This window comes from Sturnus vulgaris, chromosome 1, assembly GCF_052056855.1.
Source record: "Sturnus vulgaris isolate bStuVul1 chromosome 1, bStuVul1.hap1, whole genome shotgun sequence".
NCBI classification, from domain to species: Eukaryota; Metazoa; Chordata; class Aves; order Passeriformes; family Sturnidae; genus Sturnus; species Sturnus vulgaris.
This window is the reverse complement of record NC_142243.1, coordinates 8,668,831-8,693,392: the sequence shown is the minus strand read 5'-3', so window position 1 is coordinate 8,693,392 and position 24,562 is coordinate 8,668,831. Positions and strand designations below refer to the sequence as shown.

At 41.1% G+C, this 24,562-nt stretch overlaps 2 protein-coding genes across 5 annotated transcripts in view; both read right to left on the bottom strand.

The window, feature by feature from the left end:
* DNAJB6 (DnaJ heat shock protein family (Hsp40) member B6) overlaps positions 1–2,878 on the bottom strand; it is a 58,127-nt gene extending 55,249 nt beyond the window's left edge. For 3 of the 4 annotated variants that reach the window (XM_088159025.1, XM_014872234.2, XM_014872233.2), the window contains exon 1: positions 2,731–2,878. The gene's annotated coding sequence lies outside the window, so the exon portion shown is untranslated. Of the gene's footprint in view, positions 1–2,678; positions 2,701–2,730 lie in introns of those variants that run through there. The other variant, XM_088159028.1, reaches the window with a different exon arrangement.
* A 6,515-nt stretch (positions 2,879–9,393) lies between these two features.
* The window catches only part of UBE3C (ubiquitin protein ligase E3C), a 71,490-nt gene continuing 56,321 nt past the window's right edge, over positions 9,394–24,562 (bottom strand). Inside the window, exons 20-23 of the mRNA XM_014872232.2 lie at positions 17,779–17,967; positions 17,621–17,687; positions 16,633–16,763; positions 9,394–13,997 (exon numbers count right to left, since the gene is read on the bottom strand). Of these exons, the coding sequence (XP_014727718.1) occupies positions 13,827–13,997; positions 16,633–16,763; positions 17,621–17,687; positions 17,779–17,967 (558 nt within the window). The 3' untranslated portion in view covers positions 9,394–13,826. The remainder of the gene's footprint in view (positions 13,998–16,632; positions 16,764–17,620; positions 17,688–17,778; positions 17,968–24,562) is intronic.

Sequence of the window (24,562 nt, the reverse complement as noted above, 5' to 3'; positions counted from 1 at the left end):
TGACAAAGCTAAGTAATTTCTCACTAACCCTTCCATTGCTTGAGTAAGACAAAGAAAAAGCTTTGACAGAAATTGTTTCCAGGACACAACTGAGAGGCTCTTTACAAATGCTATTAGAGAAATGGGAGCACTTCCTACTTAAGGAGCACAATGCTTAAACATAAACCTCACGCAGTTCAATTGAAAATTACAGCTAGGAATTCGCTCCAAAGCATCACTCCACGGTTAAGAAGCAGTAGCAGCGCTGCTGGAAGTGTGGAAGTGCAGCGCATGGCTGGGCCGAGCTGCCGCTCCTGCACAGCCGGCGGCCAAGAGCGGCCCCGGCTCGCACGGGTGGCTGCGCCCGGCGCTCAACCCGCGCTGACATTTCCGTCGATTCCAGGCCACAACCGCGGCGCCTCTGCACGGGGCACAGCGCAATCACCGCCCTCGTCCCACGCAACCTCAGCTCACACAGCTCACTGCGCCAGAGAGCTCGGCACAGATGCACAACAAACCAAAAACCTGGTGTTTTCTCCTCAGGACAGTCCGTGTTACTGTAAGGAACTCCTACATCCTGCTTAAGATGACGATTTAACCTCAGTTGTTACCTCTCCCCACATACATTGCAAAACCTCTAATGGATAAAACAAACAATACAGTAGGTAAAGAAATTTATTTATCTATTAAAAAAAAAAATCAGTAGCAAAACACACTAACCGTCTAACTAAAACTTCAATGTCACACAAAAGTAAAACCCTGCATGCCTTCTTCCCAAGCCCAGCCCAGATAAATTAGCCAACTGCATCGATGTGGGAAAGACAGAGAAAATACCAGAGAGAGAAGCTGTTTGGGTGAGAATCTGCTGCAGTTTGAAAGCACAAGTACTAAAAAGACAAGTCTGATGGAGAACAAGGGGAACTCTGCAGTTTACAGATAGAGACATTATTAGTAGTATTGCAGTCTAAACAAGGCTGCCAATAAAAGCAGCAATTTAAATTTCTCCTCCAAGAGAGATTATTTAAGAAAATTTAATACTAATTTACTATCCATCTTCAACACACTCTTATTCTCCACTGAGAGGCCAGCACAGGAGCCAAGGGGAGTAAAGTTAGACCAGTGTTGAGCAATAGTTAAAATTTTGTTTGCAATTAAAAAAATAAAAATATTAATCACAGAGACAAGATCTGTAAATACATTTACTCATTGGTCCAAACAAATCTTCTTTGACAACATAATCCATCAAACTAAGTGGTATTTTAACTACCAGGCTCTTGATCACCAGCTGAACATAAAATCCCTAACTGGAGTACAAGGATCTCCACAGAGTAAACAAAAATTAAGGTCAGCAGGCAGCAGCGACTGCAACCTCTGCTGCAGGACCAGAGGCAGAGCCTTGCTTCATCTCAGTTGCTCCCTTTGTGTCAGCACCTTGTTCTTACCACTTTTTGACACTTTATACCCTAAAATCTCTTCGATTTGATCACTAACTATGCAACGTCACAAGCTTGACCATTTACACATTAGCTCTGTTATAAACGCAGCCTTCCTGTTACTGTGTCCAAATAAGTAGCACTTTATTGTTATAACATTTTAAAACAGATTTGTTCAGTATTTTGAATAATTTCTAACACCTTTGTTAGCTGAAGGCTGGCAGCACACGTCTTCAGCAGCCAAGGAGAGCTCCGACAGCAACACAACACATAGTGCTGGTGCAAACAGGAACGCGGGTCCTAAAGCCAGCCCACTGCCCCCTCTGAAGTGCAGCAAATTCTGACAACAAACAGTGTTCCCTTACCTGGCAGTGTCAATTTTCAACTCAGCTTGGAACCTGGCAACAGCGAGCTCAAAACACCCGACCTCTACCGACCTCACCCACAACAAACCTCCCTCCTGCCCCTATCCCGAGAAATAAACACTGAGCAGAACGTAACAAACTGCTTCCAGCGGGGAGAAAACCAGCGCGTTTGGCTTAGGATGATCAAGGGTGGAAAAAGCCTCTGAGATCATCCAGTCCAACCACCCCCCCAACAGTGTCCTTTAACCACAACACCCAGCGCCACGTCCAGGCGCTCCTTAAACACCTCCAAGGATGGTGACTCCACCACCTCCCTCGGCGACCTATTCCAGTGCCTATTCCACCCTAAATATGAGGTATTTTTTACGTTATCTAATCTGAATCTCCCCTGTCTCATCTTAGGGCCATTTCCTCTGTTCCTCTCACTGCAGGCACGGCAAAGGAGTCCGGCCCGCACCTCATTACAATCGCCTTTCAGGGAGTTGCAGAGAACGGAAAAAAGGAGGACACAATAACGCTCACAAGCCGCCAAGGCAGTCCCCTGCGATGAAAGACGCTTTAAGGACAAGGCCTGTTTAACGAACCGAGGATCGCCCTCACCTTCTAGAAACTGGCATCACTGTGAGCAAGGAAAAGAAATCCGGAATTTTTTCTGCCTTGCGGCGAACAGGCAGAGTGCGAGCTGGGACCAAACATCCCGGCATTTGTCCCGAGTCCGGGGGGAGCCTTGAGCAGCCACCCCCTCCCCGAGCCCCTCCAAGGCCAGGCAGAACCCCCACGGCACCTGGGGCCGCTCCAGCACTGCGGGGCCTGCGCCAGCCGCGCCGCGAGGCCCCGGTACCAGGGACACCGCTGCCGAGCACCGCGGCCCGACCAAGCGCCAGCTCGCCGCTGTCCCTACCTCCCGCACGGCCGCGTCCAGCCGGCCACAAGCCCGTGTGCCCCGCACTCACCCGTCGGTGACTCCTCAGCGTGGCCGCCGCTCCGCCCGTCCCCTCCCGCGGCTCCCGCCGGGACAAACGGCAGCGGCCGCAAACAGGAAGCGCCGCCAGCGCGCGCCGTCACTTCCGCCCCGCCGCTTCCGGAAGTTTCTCGAAGGGCCCCGCCGGGTGTCCCGTGTGAGCGGAGAGCGCCCCCTGCCGGCGGCCGGAGGTGCTGCACAGGGAAGGGGCGGGGTCGAGGACGGGGCGGGGTCGAGACGGGGCGGGGTTTCCGTGAGGGCGGGGCTCGCTGAGGGGAAGGGGCTGCCTGAGGGGACGGGGCTCGCTGAGGGGAAGGGGCTGCGGGCGGTGCGGGGTCGTTGTGCGTTTGTGCCCCCACACGTTCCAAACCAGCGACATCTGCTCCACAGAATCACAGGCTATCTACTAGGCATGATGATGTTCAGTCATAGGTTGGATTCTTAGATTGGGTAGTCATAGGTTGGATTCTAATTGACGATATGATTTTGTGAAGCGATGCCCAGGTGTGTAGCTGAGGGGAAATGAGTAGGAAAAAGAAAAATAATAATGTTGAGAGTCATTCTTTGAATAGGTGAGTTTGGCTGCTAGAAGTGAGATGACAAAATTTCTTCCCCTTTCGTGTCTTTACTCAAAAACTGGGGTTGCCAAGAGGATGGACCAGGCTCTTCTTCAACAGGAGATGAGGCAGTGGGCAGAAACCGATGTACAGACATTTCCACATGAACGTGAGGAAGAACTTCTTTACTGTGCAGGTGACCGTGCACTGGAACAGATTGGCCAGAGAAGCTGTGGAGCCTCCCTCTGGAGATATCCCAGAACCATCTGGACACAATCCCGTGCTCTGGGATGACCCTGCTTGAGCAGGGAGGTTGGACCAGGTGATCCATTGACCCTTCCAGCCTGACCCACTCTGGGATTCTGTGAGGGGAATGCAAAAAGAAGTGATGCCTGGGTGTGGTGCTGTAGGAAAAGGTGAAAAAACAACTAACAGTTTTAAGAAAGACTCTTTGAATAGGTGAGCTTGGCTGCTAGAGGTGAGATGACAAAATTTTTTCCCCCTTGTGTTTAATTTGTAGTCTCAAAAATTGTAACTCTGGCACACGATTCCTTTGAGGTCAGATTCCTCTCCCTGCATGTAGCACCTGGACAGAGACCTGTGCTGGGTGAATGTATTGGAGCATCCTTTGTGTTATATTTGAGTATGTGGTTTTCTGAGTGCCATGGCTGAGAGCAAAATATAGGGCAGCAAAGTTATTATTCTGTTTTTAAAATATGGACTTTATCTGTGCTTTAAGTTTCTGTAAAATTATATTTCTTGCCCCTTATTTAAAAAGTGGAGGCATTAATTTATAGATCACCAAAGTGAAGTTAGAGAGTTTCCACGCCTAAAATGTATGCTTCCCAAATAAATTCAATTAAAAGGCTACTCATTATTTAGGGAGTGGGGTCAGTTCAAAAAGATAAAAGCCAGCTTGGAAAAAGGCAGAGGAAAACCTAAAACAAATCAGCAGGACAAATAGTAGGACAACCCTAAGTATAGGCTTGGTGCTTGGGGAAATGCAAACTTCAAAAGAAATATTGTTGATTATTGATGCTAAGTTGTGGTCATGGAAACAATTCTTCAAAATTAGAGCGAAGAGACACCTCACTCCATTATTAGTTTCTCATCAGCAAGTAGCTGTGAAGTCCAAGTTGTTGATCCACTTGGAAAGAAAAAACCCAAAGGATTGTAGGTTAGACTGGCTCTTCCTAATGGCTGAGGTTCAGACCTCAGAGGATTCACAGCCTGGCAAATGCAAAGCAGGTCAGTACCGTGTGGTGTGGGAGGAGACCATACAAAATTTTCATTTAATCCTTTAAACATTTCTTGCTGTGGAAATAAAGGTTTTTCCTTAACCTTTCATAACCAATTACAGAGGGGAAAAAAAGAGTGAAGAGTCCTAAAACCTGAGCTGCAGTAAACAAGACAGAAGCTGCATGAGGCAGTTTCTTTGCTTTAATAATTTAAAGAGCAGATTTTATATTTACAGTTAAGATATGATGGATGCCAACCATAAAACTTTCTGTTTATCCAAGCAAACAGAACATGGCAAAGAAGCATGATTCCATATGGAACTAGAGGGTTGGAATCAAAGCACTGCCTGCATCAATGCAAACAGGACTATGGCTTCTTTAACACAATTGTTATCATTACATTAATCTGCCCCGAGATTTTCTAACACTGTTCTGACTCCAGACAGCATAGCCCTGCTTTAGCGTCCTTCAGATATAGGAATAATATCTGGGAAGGCTTAGAGACCAATTTTGCATTTGGAAAAAGGAAGGTATGAGAAGGTAAAGTGCCTGCTCATAGCTGAGGGCAGGGCAGTTTGAATTTTCTGTAGCAAAACACTGAGAATGTAAATAAATGTTTTCCTAACAAAGTTACAGATGAAAACAAAAGATTGTGTAATTAATTTTTAAAAATACATTTTAATTGGTTTATGCTTATCTTTGAGGAAGACATGAAGATATTTCCTAAGACTTTCCATAACGGGCAGTTTACAGAGCCACCAATTACAAATATCATTTATTAGGGCAACTCTTTTTTTTTTTTTTTTTAACTTACAATCTTTGATAGCCCAGATTATCTCTAACATTGAACAATGACAAGAATTATTTCCTTTTTAGAAGTCTGCTCATATTGTGCACATGATATTTAATTTTCTGTTCTTTATAACAGGGAAAGGCAGGTGATTTCAATTAAAATAGCACCACCAGGAGAGATGCTGCAGAGGATACTGAAGCACCTACATCCAGATTTGCCCTGTCCTGTGCAGAACCCAGCACTTGCCCTGGCTGAACTTCACATGGTTGGTGATTGCCCAGCCCTCTGATTCGTCTGGGTCTCTGCAGGGCCTCTCTTCCCTCAAGGGAGTCAGCAACTCTTCCCAAATTAGTGTCCTTGGCAAACGTAGTATCCCTTCCAGTCCTGCGTCCAAGTAATTTATGAGGATGTTGAAGAGCACAGGGCTGAGCCTGGGGCCCTGTGGAACCCCACTAGTGACGGGACACCAGGCTGGTGTGACCCCATCCACTGTAACCCTTTGTGCTGACCCAGGAGCCAATTGCTCACCCGTCCCATGATGTGTTTATCCAGCTGTGTGCTGCACATTTTGTCCAGAAGGATCCTGGGAGAGACAGTATCAAAAGTTTCACCGAAATCCAAAAGGATTACATAACTGGCTCATTAACATTTTAAATTAGATCTATTTATAGGACTAATAAAACTGAAAAGCTTTTAGATTCAGAAAACCTTCAAAGGTAGGTATTTGCAAAAGTATGGAGTCAAAGTGTCCTATGTTTTTATGGCTTGCTGCTTGCAGCAGAAGCCTGGAATACTGTGTTAAGGGGCATTAAATCTGATGTTGCTGGCAGAGCATCAACATTCCAATAACAAAAGAAGGTCTGGTGGGTCTGTTAAAGTTGGTATCAGAGATCCAGGCTGATATCCAAGTGCTGAGTCATTGAGTCAGAATAGATTCTTAATTGTTTAAGAACTTCCAACTCTCCTCTGGGAACATGAGGGAAAGGTCTGGTCACTTCACCTAACTTCAGCTGTCTCAAACATCCAGTTTGGGGCCATTGAGCGTGAGGAGAGAGAGGAGGACAGGGCACCTGCAGGGCACAGTTCATTCCACCCTCTTTGGAGATGTTTCAGGAAAGAAGGAACTGCCTGCCAGAACTCTGTCCTGGGGCTGCCTTTTCTCCCCAAGTGCCTCGACAGCCACCTCACAGATGCCTGAACTTAAGGGACATGAATTCAGGCCTAACTGTTAGCTGTAACCTAATGATGAAAATAATGTGGCAGCATTCCAGGAGGTATTAGCAATTCACATAGTTCCCAGATTCCTTTTTTAAACCATCTTTTATGATTTGTAGAGGTCAAGTATATAAAGCCCATCAGAACACAAGAAATGCTTAAAAATGCTGCATTAGAGAGACATTAATATTAGTCCTCCTGAGGTGGTAATGGCTGCAGCCTTCCCGGCCTGCTGCTCTGCCCTGCTGCTTAATGCATCCAGTTTTTCTATTTACAGATTTACAGGTTCTATTTTTGGTGTTAACAAAGAATATGAGCATATGTATCAAACACTGTTCTCATGTCATCTAATTATAGTACTGCTGGCAAAGTAATTCTGGAAAATGCCACTTAATTAAATATAAGCATTAACTTTTTGCTGATAGCTTATCAGAAACAATTAAGACTTGAAATATGGGAAATACACCTAGAGTTTAAAACTTTCAGGAGAAGCATTAAAAGCACAAAATAACCCATTTTCACTTGCATTCTCCAGTGTTTTCCTGCTGAGCACAACCTCAGTTTTCATTTGTACAGTGTGTCTTAGTAATCTAGAGGCTGCAAGTTTATCTGGACTCCTCTTTGTGTGCAAAAGCCTGAGCTAAGTGGATGCTTTTGAAAGTGGTTAAACCACTTCAGCACAGTTGATGTTTTTGCCAATTCCTCTTGAAATATCAGATATATTCTGCTGATTATTTGGGGTCTGCACACAACAACCCAGGAACTACTGGGAGCAGTCAGACGATCTCACAGCTTATGCCAAGTGCTTATTCTTTGCAAGGACAGCTTGAGCAGCATTTATGTTCATTAACTTGATCAGAGATATGTGACAATCCCAAATATTAGTTAATTCTGTGTAATTTTTCATCAATAGCCAGATCAACCAGATAATTATACGTAAAATATCTCTGCAGAACTTTGAGCTCTGCTGCTGTTTGCCTGAAAGTGAAGAGGGGAAAAAAGAAAAATAGAGCTGTAATGAAAATAATTTTTCTTAAGATAAGGGTTAGAAGGAAATAATTCCTTCAGAAGGTTTGTTTGACAACATACAGCAAAACTACATAGCAACTGAGGAGAGACACTTTTCCCAGGTCTAACATTTGGGCAAGCAGCAGTAGCAGGAGGATCTGAAATAACACCATCTGGTGAATGCCTGTTTCTTTCTTCAGCAGTCAAGAACTATGTGTAACTATAAACAAAGAATAAAATAGAAATAATGCAAAACTACTTTTTGGTTAAATGTTACACAGAATGAACAAACAGCTGCTCTGGGAATGCAGAAAAGAATGATGTTAAATATAGTAGGAAATTTGAGCACGTTGCTCCTATAAATACATGAACCAACTTTGCAAACAGAATGTATGATTCTGCAGAGCTGTGGATGGGGGAGCTTAGTCCCAGACTGGAGAGCAACTATTCTGGCAATAAATGCAGCAACACTTTAACCATCACAGAAGAAGAGCTCTTCCTCTGACAGTGTGAAAACAAGCTGCAGGACATCTGTGCCTGCTTTTATGTCCCATTTTTTGGCAGTCAGAATTCCCATGTTTCTCCTGTTTGACTGTCTGATGTGCTTTGCTGAATTCTGGGCTACTCGACCTTCAGAAGACAATCAAAATGCACGAGTTTGCACAAGAGGTTGCACTTGGGTGTTTGATGCTGTCGGTGACAGAAGCAAATATACAATTAGGTGATTTAACATTAGTCCTATGGTTTTTATATCAATGTTTAGCATCCTATCTATAAAAAATTGTGAAAATAATTCAGAGCTCAGTTTTTACCAAGTCTGCTATCTTGCACTGATAAGAGATTTGCAAAATCCTTGGAAAGTCAAAGCAGCACTGGAAGTTGAAAAAGCAAAGCCACAAAATCTTAAATCCAACCCTACCTGATAAATGCCACTGATTAACAACCATAGGAATCTGACAAGGGAGAGATTTACTGTCACTTAACTCAGTTCCCAGTCACATCAAAGTCCACAAAAAGTACTTTGAAGATGCTGCTGGGTTCACAAACAAGCAAGCAGAGAGAAAGATGATTAAGGTTTTGGAGGCTTTGTCATATGAGGAGAGGCTGAGGAGAAGCTGAAGCATATATGCTGCTATTTCTAAGCACTCAAAAATAAAATATGCACAATACTAATTTTATAAATATTAAAGGAGAACTAAAAGTGTATTTAACAATGAAAATAATAAATAAGCAAAGGGAAGCAGGTAAGTCTAAAAGCAGATAAAAACTAAATTGCGCCGCCTTCATGTGCTAGAATTCCAGAAGCAGCTGAACGAGAAATTCTTGTGTTTGCTGACAGAGCAGCATTCTTCCCTATGAGTTGCAGCTTCTCAGACTTCTATCCATGGAGTTTTTCTTTCCAAAGATTCTGAAGAAGTTTTTACAAAGCAGAGCAAGTGCATTGTTTGAAAGACACCCTGAAACAAAGGTAAACCTCAGAGCTGCAGCTTCCTTGGCAGAGTGGGGAATCACTGCTCGAACACTGAAGGTACAAACCATCCCAAAGCACCAGAACCACAGGAATGTTCAGGCTGGACAAGACCTCAGTGATGATCAAGTTCAGCCATTAACCCAGCACTGCCAATCCCACCACTGAACCAAGTCCCTCAGTGACCCATCTCCAGGAATTCTAAATCTCTTGGAAATGGTGACTGTCACTGCATGGGTGGCCAGTTCCAACAGTACTATCTTCAAGATCAACAAGCACTTAATATTAGGTTCTTTTAGAACATACTCAGCACTACCAGGTTTTAACAATAGAATGCCCAATTTACTGCAAAAAAAAAAAGAGTGTTTCTGCAGAGTTTCAAGAAAACTCAAATTATTTTATTCACAAAAGCAGAAGTCAATAAAAATATAGATATCCTGATCAGTTTTACAGACCATGTTCATTTCTTCTCTCCACTGACAGGCAAAAGCATCATGGAAAGAAAAGGTAACAAGCATTTACATCACAAACCATTATTAACACAGATTCATTTATATGAGCAAATATTACAGGTCCAACAAACACTCCTCTTTTGTTTTTTTCCTTTTTTTTTCTGTGCTGTACTATTTTTCAGTAGTGATAAGAGTATGTGCTGTCTCACTGCTATTTAACTAACAGTTTTTGTTAGAAACTGAACTGTATGAACTCACTTCACTCAAAGTGTTTTCTCTGAATTCCAAACCCCTTTATAGGACTAAATGAGGACATTTGTGCTATATTACTCAAATGATGCAGAAAAAAAGAAATAAAAAAATAAAAAGTCATCATTGCTACTAATAGCATCAGGGAGCTAGTTTTTTATTATTTTTATGGAGCATCTCCCCAAAAAATACCTGAAGATATCCTCCTTATTCAAATCAAACTTCTGTCAGCTCAGTGTTCATTCATGAAACTGCAGGGAAATCTTTCCTCTTTTCAAGGTATAAAAATATTCCCTAGAAATCAGTTTTGTGACATTTATACAAGTCTGGCTTCCAGGAGCATGACGGAAGACAAGAGAGATTAAGGACAAGGGCAATTACTCCTGGTTTGGTTTGCTGTGCTTTATTTTTTTTTTAATCCACCTAATGGGACTGAAACGCCATCTGGAAAAACTCTCATTGAAATAAAGAGACCAAGTCCTAATTTTATTTCTTTTTTCCACTTTTAATGCCTTTGAACTTTGTAGAGATGAAAAATTTGTGAACTCTTCCATCATACAGACCTTGACAAAATGGTTGTAGAACAGGTTACAAAATTACAAACCCAAACTTACTTGAAAACAAAAACCAATCAGAAAATGCTTGCTTTTTCAAAAAGCAAGTACTGAACTAGGAGGAAGAAACACTGTAGTACAGAAACTTACTTTAAAGATAGGTTGTCTTGTACAGAAACCAACCCCAAACTCATAATTATCACTGCTATAACTCTGATGATCAAATCTACAATAATATTTCAGGTTGCTTGCATGCAGATTGCTCCTGCCTCTGCCTACCTAAACTCTGGGAGCATCACCACTGGGGGACAATCCACCCTTCTTTTAAAATCCAGAAAATCCAGTTTCATATAGAAACAATTCTTGCTACGTAAGTGCTACAAGTGATCATTTCGACCCCCCTGCTCCTCAGGACACCTCTCACACCTTTATCTCCTCTTCCTTAAAATATCCAGCAATAGATCATTGAAAAGCAGGAGCTCCTGCTTCATCCTGCCTCTCTGCAAACAGCTGGCAAAGCTGGAAGCACTGGCTGCCAAAGGAAAGCCCCACTCTGCTCTCACTGCAGCCTGGATTCTGAAGGTGGTGAAGCTGCACAGAGCTCCAGCCTGTGCACAGTGAAATCGGGACACCTGCTCTGATGGCCTGCCTGTGCCAGAGTCACACTCCACGTACAGGAGACACAGACAGCACCGAGTGCTGCAGAACAAAGAAATAAAACAGCAGAGTATTGTCAGCTAACTCAAGTATTCTCCTGAAGGTTTCTGCAGCTCTGGGATTCATGCAATTACAGCTCTGTGCAAGTCACACTTCCCCCAGCCTACCCTCCCTGTGGCACCTGCTGCTTTCCTGGCCACAGACAGCAATAGTGGGCACTGGCTCCTTTTCAAAAGCACAAAGTGGACGTCACCAGTCACCTGTACTTGGCATGACTCCAACACAATCTTAAAAATACAAATATTTAATAGAAAAATTTAATTTAATTTTACAAAATACAGATACAACACTACCCAATGTAGCAAAATAATGGAATTGAAAAATAATTTCAAAATATTTAAAGCATTAGGTTCTAAAATAAATAATGCTATCTAAAAGAAGTGTTCAGGTTTTGCAATTAGGAGGCAGTTTCACTATTACTGATCTCTTTTTCAACTTCTTTACAAGTTTCATAATTTATGTAGAAAAATATACAAGAAAAGAATTTGGGATAAAGAATAAGCTGAGTATGTAACATTTAACATAAATAAAAAGCCTAAAGCAAAACCAAAAAGAAAACCAATCATTTTATTTCTGTACATCAAGACTACAAATAGTATTTTAACACTTCATTTATTACCCAAATTAAGAAATTATACATTTTTATATGGTTACTAGTAAACATCTTAAAACCACTCAGTTTCCCCACATTTAAAAGGATATTGCTGGTTACTGCTTATTAAATAGGAAATCCAGCAGAGTTTCCAGTAACAGCAAAATATTTTTTTGCATAAGAGATGAATACAAATTTGATTGTAATTTTTGATGATTTAAAATATAAAAGTAAAGTCCAGAGGGAGGGACTGATGAATCTTACAGTCTGAACTATAATTCCTTTTTCAAACTCACTGCAGTTTGCATATGAAACCCTACGATGTGCCTACTACTAGAGGATCAGCTCCTTCCATACATGAGCAATTTTTTTCCCAGATATCAAATTATATTCAGCAGCATATTCCCACTTACTTTTCTCAGCAGAAATGCTGCAGGGAAATGGATATAAAAGCTGTTTAATCAGAAAAAAAGTTAATTTTATTAGTGTCTACGGCACAGATATGGCATTTAAGATGGAAAGAAATGATAGGGGAAAGGAATGTGAACACCACAGGCTTCAAATATAAAAGATAAAGCCTGATAACTTTGGTTCAAATAACTTTAATAATTATTACATGTATATTTTTCCAAAGTGGTGATTTCTGTATGTACTGTGTATGTAATAGGAGATTGATTAATTTAAAACCGACCAACCAGTCAATAAAACCTGTACAGGCACAAAAGACAGAAACAGAACAGAGAAAACCTGGAAAGTCACATCCATTCAGAACAGTGTCCAAGTGATAATAATGCAGCAAAGGCTGAATTTAAAATAATGCAAATATGTTTTCTTCCAAGTGTTTCAGAAAGCACAAACGGAATATTACACCCATTTTATCTCAGTGCCTACCATCTTAAGGGAAGGTAGTATGAAACAAAATCAGTTCTGCAACAACTATCATAGAACCATGGACTATGCTGAGTCGGAAGGGGCCAATCAGGATCATCCAGTCCAACTCCTGGTTGTGCACAGGACACCCCGAGAGTTAGAACAAATGTCTGAGAGCATCGTTAAACGCTTCTTGAACTCTGGCAGACTTGGGGCTGTGGCCACTGCCCTGGGAACCTGCTCAGTGCCCAACCACCCTCTGGGTGAGAAACCATTTCATGACATCCAACCTGAATCTTTCCCAATCCAGTCCCATGCTGTTCCCTCAGCCTCTGTCACTGCTCACCAGAGAGCAGAGATCAGTGCCTGCCCCTCCTCTCCCCCTCACAAGAAGTTGTAACTGCAATGAGCTCTCCCCTCAGTCTCCTCCAGGCTGAACAGACCAAGTGACCTCAGCCACTCCTCACACAGCTTCCCCTCCAGGCCCTTCACCCTCATGGCCTCCTTTGGATGCTCTCTAAAGGCTCAATGTCTTCTTTATATTGTGGCACTCAAAACTGCCCCAGCTCAGAGCAGAGCGGGACAATCCCTCCCTTGCCTGGCTGGTGATGCTGGGCCTGATGCCCCCAGGACAGGGTTGGCCCTCCTGGCTGCCAGGGCACTGCTGGCTCATGTTCAACTTGCCATAAATAAATCAGCACCCCCAGGTCCCTTTCTACAGCTGCTCTCCAGCCTCTCATTCTGTCCACACAGCCAGGGCTGCCCTGTCCCAGGTGCAGAATCCAGCATTTGCCCTGGTTGAAGTTATATGACTGGGGATTGCCCATCTCTCTATGGTTTGTATACAACTCTACAATGCAAATTAAGATGTTAGGTTGTCAGTAATGAGCATTTTCATCCTCTCAGTTCTGGGACATTTGCAAACATCTGCCCATCTTGCCTTCTAAAAGATTAATTACAGGATGTTAGCCCTGTCTTATCCCAATGCACCGCAGAGTACTCAACTTTATTGCCAGTTTGCAAAATTATTTATGTTTGAACAGCAAAAAGCCAAAGCTTCATCTTTGGTTAATTTCACTGAGATGTCACTGTTCTTTAAATGTGCTCTTTCTTCACATAAACACAGAAATCAGCCACGCTGCACACAGCATTCATTGTTTTCAGTCATAAAGCAGTGTCAACACAATATTCAGTAATGGAAGCTAACTAAGAAATTGTGTTTAGAAATGAAACCTATTTGAGGGCATTTGGTAAGACACAAGAGCTGCAGAAATGTAGACAGAATTCCCTTAAAACTGCTTGGGTATGGGTGCTGCTTATAGAGTAGGCACTGGTTCTTTCTTCTGCAGATCATCCAAGTAAGCATTGGTTGGACTCAGCTGAGTTCAAATCCAGCAGCACATTCAATGGCATAGAGGAGCTTGCTTCGCATCAGGTTCTCATCATAAAACTCAGGAAGCTTCAGCAAGTTCATGCAGGTACTGGCAGTAGGCAGCCTGTCTAAATCAGATCCTCCATTGTGAATGCAAAATGCAGGATACAACTCCTGGAAGATGCAACCAAAACAAAAAACAAGCACACATCAAAAAAAGTATATAAGCCAAAATCTACCCTGTAGCAGATGGCACGTATTTCTATGAAGTAAATCACTAGATTAAAACCTGTCACAATGACACTCAAATGGCATTTCTTTCATTTCTCATAGCACCAAAACTACTCTTGAATTGTAGTGTTTGCCTTGTTCCAACAAGATCCACTAATTTGGAATACACAAAGCAATTTATGTGATTCTAAGGAAAATACAATGACTTGTTATTGTTCATACAGTCTATGATACAAATTTACAATGCTACAAAAAACATAGTATCAATGTGCAAAGTGAGTCTGTAATAATATAAACTTGTCAAACCCTGATTATTCTTCTGATGTGTTAACTACTGATCTGAAGAACACACTTTAAAGACATTTTGTATGTAATATTAATTGTTTTAATAATATCCCATTTATCTTCTTCCAAGAAGTAGTATAGAGAAAAATATATTTATTTGTTATCTCCAAAGCACTGCTTTTGCTGGCAAGACAGTTTTCATTTTATCGACTGCTTGCCTGAGGTAAAAAAGTTCTGATTTTAGAAAAAAAATTCCAGCTCCAATGGCAAAAGGTCAATGAGATTCTAAGCTAAATTATTGTTCAAATGGAGGCCTTAAAAGTATTTCATGGCTAAAATGCTGCATTTTTAGTGTTCCTTTCAAAATGCTAATTGAATTCCCCTGCTCTAGCTTTAAAAATGGGAAAATGGAGTTCTAAATTGAAATGTCATGCCAAGGGCACCATTTGTTGCATAATTAAATACTGTACAGCGGGAAACTGCAATAGTTTGGAAGGGAAAAGTATCATCAATTTATTATGTGACCTGATTGGAACTTAACAATTTTCAACCACACTTTAATGATTTTTTTTTTTGTCCGTAACAATCACATTTATTAAACTTATTAAACTTTAATTAGCTTTAGTAAATGTTATTCTGAACCTGACTCTGGCAATGAAAGTTTAAATTTTTTAAATGATGCAAAGCTGGACTACGTAATCTATAAGCTACGACCATCAAGATATTTCCTAATCTTAAATCAACATGAATTAATTTGAAGAAAGCATGCTGGTCCCACAATATAATGCACATACAAAAAATTTCAGAGCGAGAACCAGAAATTGTGTTTCTCTCAGAAAAATACAGCACACACACTAAAAGTGCAAACAAATTTTGAAGATGGTTTGTGTTCATGTCTCCCATCAACATAAACACGTTCTCATGCTTACTTGGCTGGTAATACTCAGCCCTCCCGTGGCTTCACACTCTGCACCTTCAAAGCTGCAAACAATGCACTGTCACGGGCTACCAAGACATTCCTGCTGATGACAATCCCAGTCACCACTGCCTTTTCTGGCAGCCTCTTCCTGGCAAGGCCCTGGTTTGGAGGGCAATCCCTGCTGACAGGTCCTGCTGCAGCCACCGGGCGGCGCTGCCGAGGCCCCGCTCAGAGCTGCCCAGCAGAGCGGCTCCCATGCCCTTGCAGCCGCTTTCTCTGCCAACACTGCTGCATGTGGCTGAGCAAGCCCCTCGTACCGTGAATTCGTCTTTTAACTTACTGCTTTCATGCTGAAAATTTGGTGACTTAATTTACTTCCATTTTTTCCCAACCATGTATGCTACAGGCAGTTTGTGGCCCATCTCCCAAGTGAACACACAAACTGCAGCTTTCCACATTTAGCTTCTTTTGAGTGTGTCACTGTCAGTCTTAACATTTTTAGACTTTTGATTCACTTCCTCCATCTCTTCAAATGTCACACTGGCTACCTCAAAGCTGGGTACCTACATCTGCATTTCTTCCTCTCCCCTTGTAATTAAAGAGGATGACAACAAATGGGAACTGCTTACTTGGTTTCCCCAGCTGTTCCCCAATTCTCCCTTCCTCATCTGACCGATGTGCACTGTCCTATCTTGGTCTCATCTCAGAGTTTTCCAATTGCTCTTCCTGCTGTCCTGTAAAATCCTATTCATTGCTAGAGTACTGTACAGTGATATTTGCATGGACTTGGGGGGTTTAGGAGATAAGCCTGCAGACTTTTAAATAAGGAATCACATAAATCAATTGACAAATACCTGACAGGATTCATGTTATTCAACAGCCATGTCCATTGTCTCCACATCATATCCGTACCTAAGGACACCCTTTACTGTTATGTTAAAGGGGATATCTGGTTAGCATGTTTTGGGGAGTCTAAGACATGACTCATTACATCCTGAAGTTGACACACGGGACAGTCAGACCAATTACCAACCAGCCTTAGAAGACGCCAGGCTTAGCTCAACCTGTTGCTTGAAACTGGTAGCAAGTCTGTTTCTGCACAACATGAAATGGCAGCAAGGACCTCCCACCACATGCAGCAAATGCTCTAATCAGTGATTTGCAGGCTTATCAAATTTTGCAGTTAAAATAGAAAGTAACAGAACATTTCATCGCACATTTTGAAACTGTACTTATTATACATGCAAATGCAAACACTGAAGCTGTTTCTGTAGTCATGGACGAGTATTCTCAAATTTTTGATTGCTAGACAAGAAAAACTTGACCAACATGTCCAGCATCTCTAAAAGCTTGCCAGGAAGTCAGAGGACATACCTTAAACCCCAGAAGAGGTGGTCGAGAGCAGCTCGTTACAAATTTGAGTAGTTTGCGTTTCTCTTCATCAGTGAAGCCTTCTACAACCCTCCAAAATATTTTAATTACAGGATGGTCTGCTGTGTAGCCACCTACAATGAGATTTAAATTATTTACAGCTAGAATAGTTTTACATGAAAAATAAATTCTTCAGAAAACCTAACATCTATCTTGAAGGTTTGGGGAAAATATTATAACCGTAGGCTTGTATTGCTAACTTCCAGTACCTACAGGTCTGTCATCACTGCAATTTCAGTTTCTTTGCTTACCTATGGCTACTATATCCCTCAGCTTCTTAAATGCAGTTTTCTTCACGGAATCCTATTTTGAATTCATTTTATTTAGTTTAGCATTTAGCTAGTGACTTCAGATTATCGCCTTTCACTCTAAGAGTGTGAAAAATCTGCAAGAACCAGGATGAATGAATCTGCTTACCCTGAGATAAGCCCAGATGTGAACTGATGATTTGGTAGCTACTTTTTGATTACATTCATGATAAATGCAGGGGACAAATGAAGAAAGATACCTTGCATTTCTCACAAGGAACATATATGATCTCTCTCTTCAGACTCTCTGAGACATGTTAAGTATCTAAATGGGGTAATAGAAATTACTACCACAGAGTTATTTGCAGACTTATTTTCAGATCAATCAGACATAGTTAGTGATAACTTTAATTTAGAAATTAAACACCCTCAAATTATCTGGCTATAAACTTGCATTTAAGCATGCAAATAAAATAAACTGTGTATCTCAATTTCCCACAGTTTATAAAACTGAGTTGTAATTTCAGCCAATTTTCTCAAATTTAGGCACATCCAACAGATTTGGCCAAAGGTATTAAGAATGACCCTGAAACTTTTTCTTAAAAGGTAGGAAAACAAGCAAGTTCAGTTATTCCCAAGTCAGTCATAATAGATTTTTTTCTCCTTAAGCAAAATATGCTTACCTGAATAGTTTGTGAAAGATTTAAGGTCATCCAAACTAATAGGAACTTGCGCACCAGAAGTCAGAACCTAATGGCAAAGGAAATGAGACCTTTACATTACAGGACCAGCAATTATTTGTGTTTAGAGCAATTGTTTTGTGCAGCTTTAAGCAAAGTACCTGTATTTCCTGCTGATCAAACATCCGAAGCCACTCGAGGTTCACCACGTTGGCCAGTCCCTGGCGGAACGCCAGGCAGTGCTGGCGGATCTGTTTGTTCAGCCGGTAGTCTGCCACCAGGTGGATGTACGCGATGCGGTTGGCGCTGGTGACGGGAATGTCCTTTCCACCCGGCTTCAGCTCAACCACCTACAAACACAGCCATTCTCAGCACCTGGTCACCTGCACTTCCGTGCTCTAACCGTGAAACGGCGCTGCAAAACTTTCTAGGAACTGACGTATCCGTTTGAAGCTGACTAGAATACGCTCAGGAATATTCACCTCAAAGGAAGATAGAAGATTATGAGGAGTTACAAAGGGAGGTGTTTTTTTCTGGTTATGTGTAAGAGCACATTCTGTGCACCCAGACCTCCAGCTGCCAATGCAGCTCATCACACAGTCCCACAGTTTATCACCAGACAGCAGATTAAGCACAGTCAGAGCTCTTTCACAGGAGCCGTCTGTAACACCAAATTCACCAATCCGAGTCAGACAAGAACTGAGATGAAAATACTCCTTGGCAAGCTCCCCCAGCTTCACTGCTGAGTGCCCTGGAAGGGAGAGTGGCCTGTAACAGCACAGAGCTCACACAGAACACTCTCCTCACAGCTGGATTAGGGGAGCTGAGTTTGACTGGCTGGGCTCTTCCCTAACTGCTGCTGGTGAATTCTGCAGGGTCACATTATGGTAAAAGCAATGTCTGCTGAGTTAAAATTCAAAGTCTGATTTGCAGATTGCTCAGCATTCACAATTCATCCTACAGAAAATGTACTGTTGTACATACTTAGTACATTCAATGAAAGTAAAAAACCCAACCAAACAAATCAAGACTAAGGGCTGTTTTTGTCCTTCAAGTACACCAAGGTACCTCAGTATGGGAAAAATTTTAAAGAAAAACCCCAAAACTAAAGATACTATAATTGTATTAAGATATAAAACCAGGTTCAGATACCTGTTATCAGAACACTATAGGCCTTCACATATTCTACTCTTTACTACATCAGGTTAATTTTATTAAGCAGCAACCCAATGAGAAGGTATTATTAGAGTAATTAAGAGAAGAATTTAAAAAACCTGAAAAGCCGAGATACTATCACTATTCCAAAAACTGTTTCCTTTTTTTTTCCCTACACTCTCTAGTCAGCAATTTCTTCATTTAAACCAATTGTACACTTCAGTATGTGGTAATGATGACATTTTTAGAGCACAGAGAATTAAACACATGAATAGGTCCTTTTCTAACATGCTACCTAATAATGCGAGCTGTTCTTGTACTAAGCTAAATGTGCAAAATGGTATAATTAAAAATTCACAGTGCTTTTGAGCATTCAGATTTTTTTCTTGATTCATAGCTCTTTAAGGCAAAGGAAACCATTAAGATCTGTGACTTCTGACCTCCCAGATAACACAGGCCAAAGGATTCTGTCTAGAGATTCCTGTATTTAACTCCATAAATCCACAGATGAGTTAGAGCACACCTTTAGAGATGTGCAATCCTGTGATGGAGTATCTACCATTTTCTTTGATAAGCTACTACAACCTGAATTACAATAGGTGTTAAAAATATGCCTTACTTCCCACTTTAATCCCTCAGCTGCAAGCTTCTGGCTTTTGTTAGCTACTACAGTAAAAAAACTCATCAATACTCCACCATGTCTGTGTGCAGGTACTGATTATGCTTAAATCCTATTCCTGCAAGAATTAAGCAAAAGATAGGTGTGAGTGTAGGTGACACCATTTCACACCCTGTACACATTATCTTGCTCCCTTGGACAAGAACCAGGGACACGACCCAGGAGGGCTCTCTCTGGGATCCACCATCACAGAGCCTGGCATGGGACACAGCCAGGGATTTTTTCCCAGGGACAGATTCCAGAGGGTACAGGCCAGTGCCTGGGACCACTGGCTGGCCTAAGGGTGAGGGTGTTTTTACTGGTAAAGTCCACGTGGAGTATTAATAGAAGTGTGGGACATGTTCCATACCATAGTGGAAACAGCTGATAAGAAGGGGCCCCTGCACTGCTGAGCTCTCTGTGGTTCATCCCACTGTAGCAATTTTACAACTGGCACAGGAAAGTCAGTCATCAGATTAATCCAATTTTTGACAAGAAACATTCTAATTTTCACTTCAAATCCAACGGATGAAGTTTGTTCATACCCATTGTCCTTATTTCAGTGTTGAAGAGCTCAATCAGCTCTTTCCTTCCTCCTCAAATATATCCATGATGTATTACCTATGGGCAGCAACTTCATTAATCTTCCCAGAGACTTTTACACAGAACTAAAGACAGGTATTTTTCATTTCCTCCTATAAAATACCTTTTACAAAGCCTAACAAGACCAGAAAGCTTTCTCTTATTTCTTAAATTCTTGTCCTCTTCAGCTTTACAAGATCAGATTAGTGGTGTTCCACATGAACAGATCAGTGTTGTGACCTCAATATTAATAATACTTCACTACCTGCCCACTTACAAACTTTCTCTACTTGTTTTGCACAACTGCAGAATCCCTTGCGTTTTTGACACCACTTAATACAATCCCTCTCTCTGAAGTATGGACACACTGAATTAGGCCATATTAAAGTGCATTAAAGCATATTTGTATCACCTAACTCATCAAGCATCTCTTAAGAATATGGACACCAACAATACACCAACAGATATCACTCCATGTGCATACATGTGAGTTCAATATTTACACTAAAAGATTCTTGAACTGACCTCCTTCCTAAAATAGTCAAAGGGAACTACTGGCAGGGTGTTCTAGAAAATTTCTGTATTTTAAGATTCATCCCAGCACTAGGTGAAGTAAAATGTCTGATCTTCCCTGCAGGCCAACAAACAGAAATCAGGACACAGATTAATTTGCATTTGCATTGTAATAGCACTGGCTCCACAGTGCTCTAAGGATGTCAGGAAAATTGTCAGGATGTCAGGAAAACATTCTATAATAAAAAGCTATTCTCTCCCCATAAGTTCTTCCTGCAAAACAAAGGAAAAAAAGAGGTGTTGCACTCTTTCTGACCACTGTTTTTAGAGAACAGGACAAAGCTGCTTGTTTTTTTAAATCAAATTATTCATTTTATTTTTATATTTTTAAGTAGCAAATCTTAATTTCTGATCCAGCAACATTTCTGTAGCTCCCCTTCCTCCCCAGAGCCCTGCGTTGCCACAAGTACAGGTACAGCACTCAGCTGAGTGCATTTCCTGGGTTTTTCCTGAGGCCAAACTATCCATTTTCAGTTTGTCACTGTGAGGTTAATTTTACCACTGTTGTGTCACAGTATCATCCAAGACCAAAACAAAAGGGATAACAGAAAACAGATAATAAATATATTATGCCAAAAAGGCTAAGAAGGATGTAAAATAGAGAACAGTAACAGTTGGTAAGCATAAAACTAAAGGTAGATGCACTCAGTGTTTTCATGGCATTAAAGGAACTACTGTAGAATTCCCACCTAATTCTAAAAGTCAGGAATGACTGTTGAAGAGTTCCTTTTCAAAAAGGCCATAGCACAACTTAGTAGATCTTAAACGATTTATCAGCTTCATTTTTACTTTTATCCATCCAGTTTTGGCCACTAGATGGGGCAAGACAATAACCCAGGTTACCCGGGACTGGCCACACGAGGAAACTACAGCCCTGCGTCATCCATTTCTATTCTGTAGATCTAAGTTTAAACAAACAAACAAAAAGCATTTTAACTTGGTTTGTAATCAAACTCCAATGTACTAAAGGCAATCAAACCATAGATATAATTTAGGTAAGTATTCAGATCATTCAGATAAATTTGATTCCCTACTCACAAAGTACATCTTCAAAATGAAGGGGAAATATCAAAAAGGGATAGAAAAGTCCAATATGAAGACGTAAGACAGGCATCTCTTCTCAGAACCACAGGATCTCCAGTGCAATTTCATAAAGCTCTTACAGATATTCAAGAACTCTTATGAGAATATTGTATCTTTTCTCTTGGGCTCTGATCACTTTTGTTCACATCACCCCAACAGTTTTTTCCCATTTTGAAAAGAAGTCAATAAAGTTTTTGTTTCCTTTCCCTGTTACCTGCCTTCCAGATGTTCATGCAGTAATTCCAGGTAGGAGATTGCATATGAATACCTAAGAATGCATTTTCTATTAAGTGTTAAGAGTCTGCCTGAGAAGGCTCAGCCTCAAGTAATTACTTTGCCGATGAAAACCCTCTAAAATCATCCATCTAAGCCGCTATATCCTAGTAAAGAGGTTGTCATGACAGAAACTTTCAAAACTCTTTTCAAGGCTTCAAAATCTCCCCCACAAAGAAATTTAAAGGCAAAGAACTCATCTTTGGTGAGTCAGCATATTTTCAGTGACATTAAAAGGCCATTCACATCTGTTTAAAAAGCCCAAGAAAGGTCCCAAAACCAAGTTCTATATGATATGGATTTCATAGAAACAGCTGCCATATATCATAGTGCTTCTCTGTGGATTTGTGCTTTTACACTTTATTTATGGAATCTTCTGATCACACTCAGCTTGTAATCCATATATTCTTCAGTACCAGTGTTTGAGACTGATACTCTCAAGCAGAGTTTCTGGAGTACAGTACCCAACATTTCTGAAGGAAGAGGAATTGAGTATTTGCATCTCCTTCTTGCCCTGGACAGCCAAAAAATTTGCCTTCCTCACTGAGAGAAGGGGAGGGAGGAAGGTCTGAGAAGAGAAGGTATTTTCTTGAATTTGCTAACCTTATTCTTATAGACCTTTCATAACCATCTCATCTACAAGATAAAAGGAAAAACTAAATCAATATACAGACCTGTGACCACAGGCTGACCTCCTCTGAGACTGTGATACTGGCCACTATTTTCTGCAGGAGACCCAACAGCTGAAATGCAGGCTGCTATCACTGCATTAGATAGATCTTTATCAAAAGCTATTTGGGGTTGGAAGATAAGGTTGATGGCATAGCTCCCCTAATTAGCAGGTCTAATGTGCAAATTATTAAGTACCTTTTTCAACTTCTGCTGAATGCACTTTGACAATAGTTTAATGGGGTCTAAAAGCACATTACAGGATTGGAATCAATACACTGATAATAGAATTTCTACCTTCTACTACTGACACAGGCAATCGAGCCCCTTTTGAATGTGTCTTTCATTGCAGATAATGCTTCTGTGCCACAATTGGTGGATGGACACTGTCATGAGGACAGCTATTTACAACGATAGATTTATGATGCATTTATTGGGCACTAATTTATTAAACACTAAAGTGGTTGTTTAGCTGAAAACGACATATAATGTACATTCAACATAAGGAGTGCAAATTAAGCTTTTTTCCCAAAGTGAATTAGCCTTACCTTGCCACAATCAATTAGTATGCAATGGTTACAAGTCAAATAGCAGATAAAATGTATTTATCCCTATGAGGTTTATTAAGGTAATGAAATGAAGTATAAAAAGGGACTTGGTTGCATTGAAAGGCAGAAGACAGTGACAAGTACCAATGGGTTCTGTTGAACTACACTAACATGCAGTGAGCCTCATAAAAAGATGGCTGATACTTCATGGGTAAAATGTTCTCTCTTCAAGTACAAAAAAAGCAAACCAGCATCAGAATACTTATTTTAACTTACATTTCATCTTGATACTCATTAACTCACTAATATATTAAATCTTCCTTTTAAAGTTATGCAAACAACTACAAATGAGAAGTCTTGAAAACTGCGGCCATAGCCCTCATTTTAGTTGATTCTAAACTGGATTTGTGTTAGCTGTGACCAACAAAGCTATTACTTTAAGCAGAGTTAAATAAATAGTTTTAGAACTCAGATTTTCCACCCATTGTAAAAAAGTCCCAGGTAATACTGGAAGCTGCCATTTGGCGTGCTTTCCTCTCCAGAACCCCATTTCTGGGTGCTACAGACCTCAGTTTAGCACCAGCCATGCCGAGCACACGGTACCACCGAGTAGGCACTCTAAGAATGTGCTTTTGGGTATATCTGTATCGCATCTTTATCTCAAGTTTTTGAGTGCTTTTTTAAAGACAGTGCATGTCAGATGTTTCCATATAGGGAGTGTAATCCAGGGAGGAAAATGACATATGGCACATGTTAAATATTAAACCTTACTTGTATCAGGCAACTGTTGCCTTCTCCCCTTTAGTATGCTTTAGGAACCCCAAATCTATGGGTATTATTTTAAAGTTTAATGCAATCCAGATTTTAGGATCTTCCAAAAGGGCAGCAAATGGATGACAGAAGAGAAAGATAAAATCCAAGCCTGACAATGTTCAAGCAGAAGTCTTGGCCAGCAAACTTGCTATGACTTAAGCAGCAGCAGAGAATTCAAGGTACCAATTTCCAGGACAGGTTACTGCATCTCAGTGGTGCTGCTGCACTGGAGATGTGCACAGTCCTGGCTTCCCTGAGCAGCAAACCCCAGAGCACTGCTCAGCCCCTTCTGGACTCTCTGTTTCTTCCTCATAATTCAGATGCTGCTGCTAGTCACAATGTGGTGAGGTCTCCTTTTTTCATCCAACTATATGCCATAATCAAGTGTAAGTTTGAAATCCTCCATTTTAAATTCTCAAAAATGAAAGAGGAAGCATGACAAAAGACTTTACCTAGGAGGCTACCCTCATTAGCACACTAAGGCAGGCTTTTAGATCTCTAGTGACATTTATTTTCTACTAGGAGTGATCTTTAGTACACACAACAGAGCAAATAAAAGCTGTAATCAAATTATATGGTGCGACTGCTTTT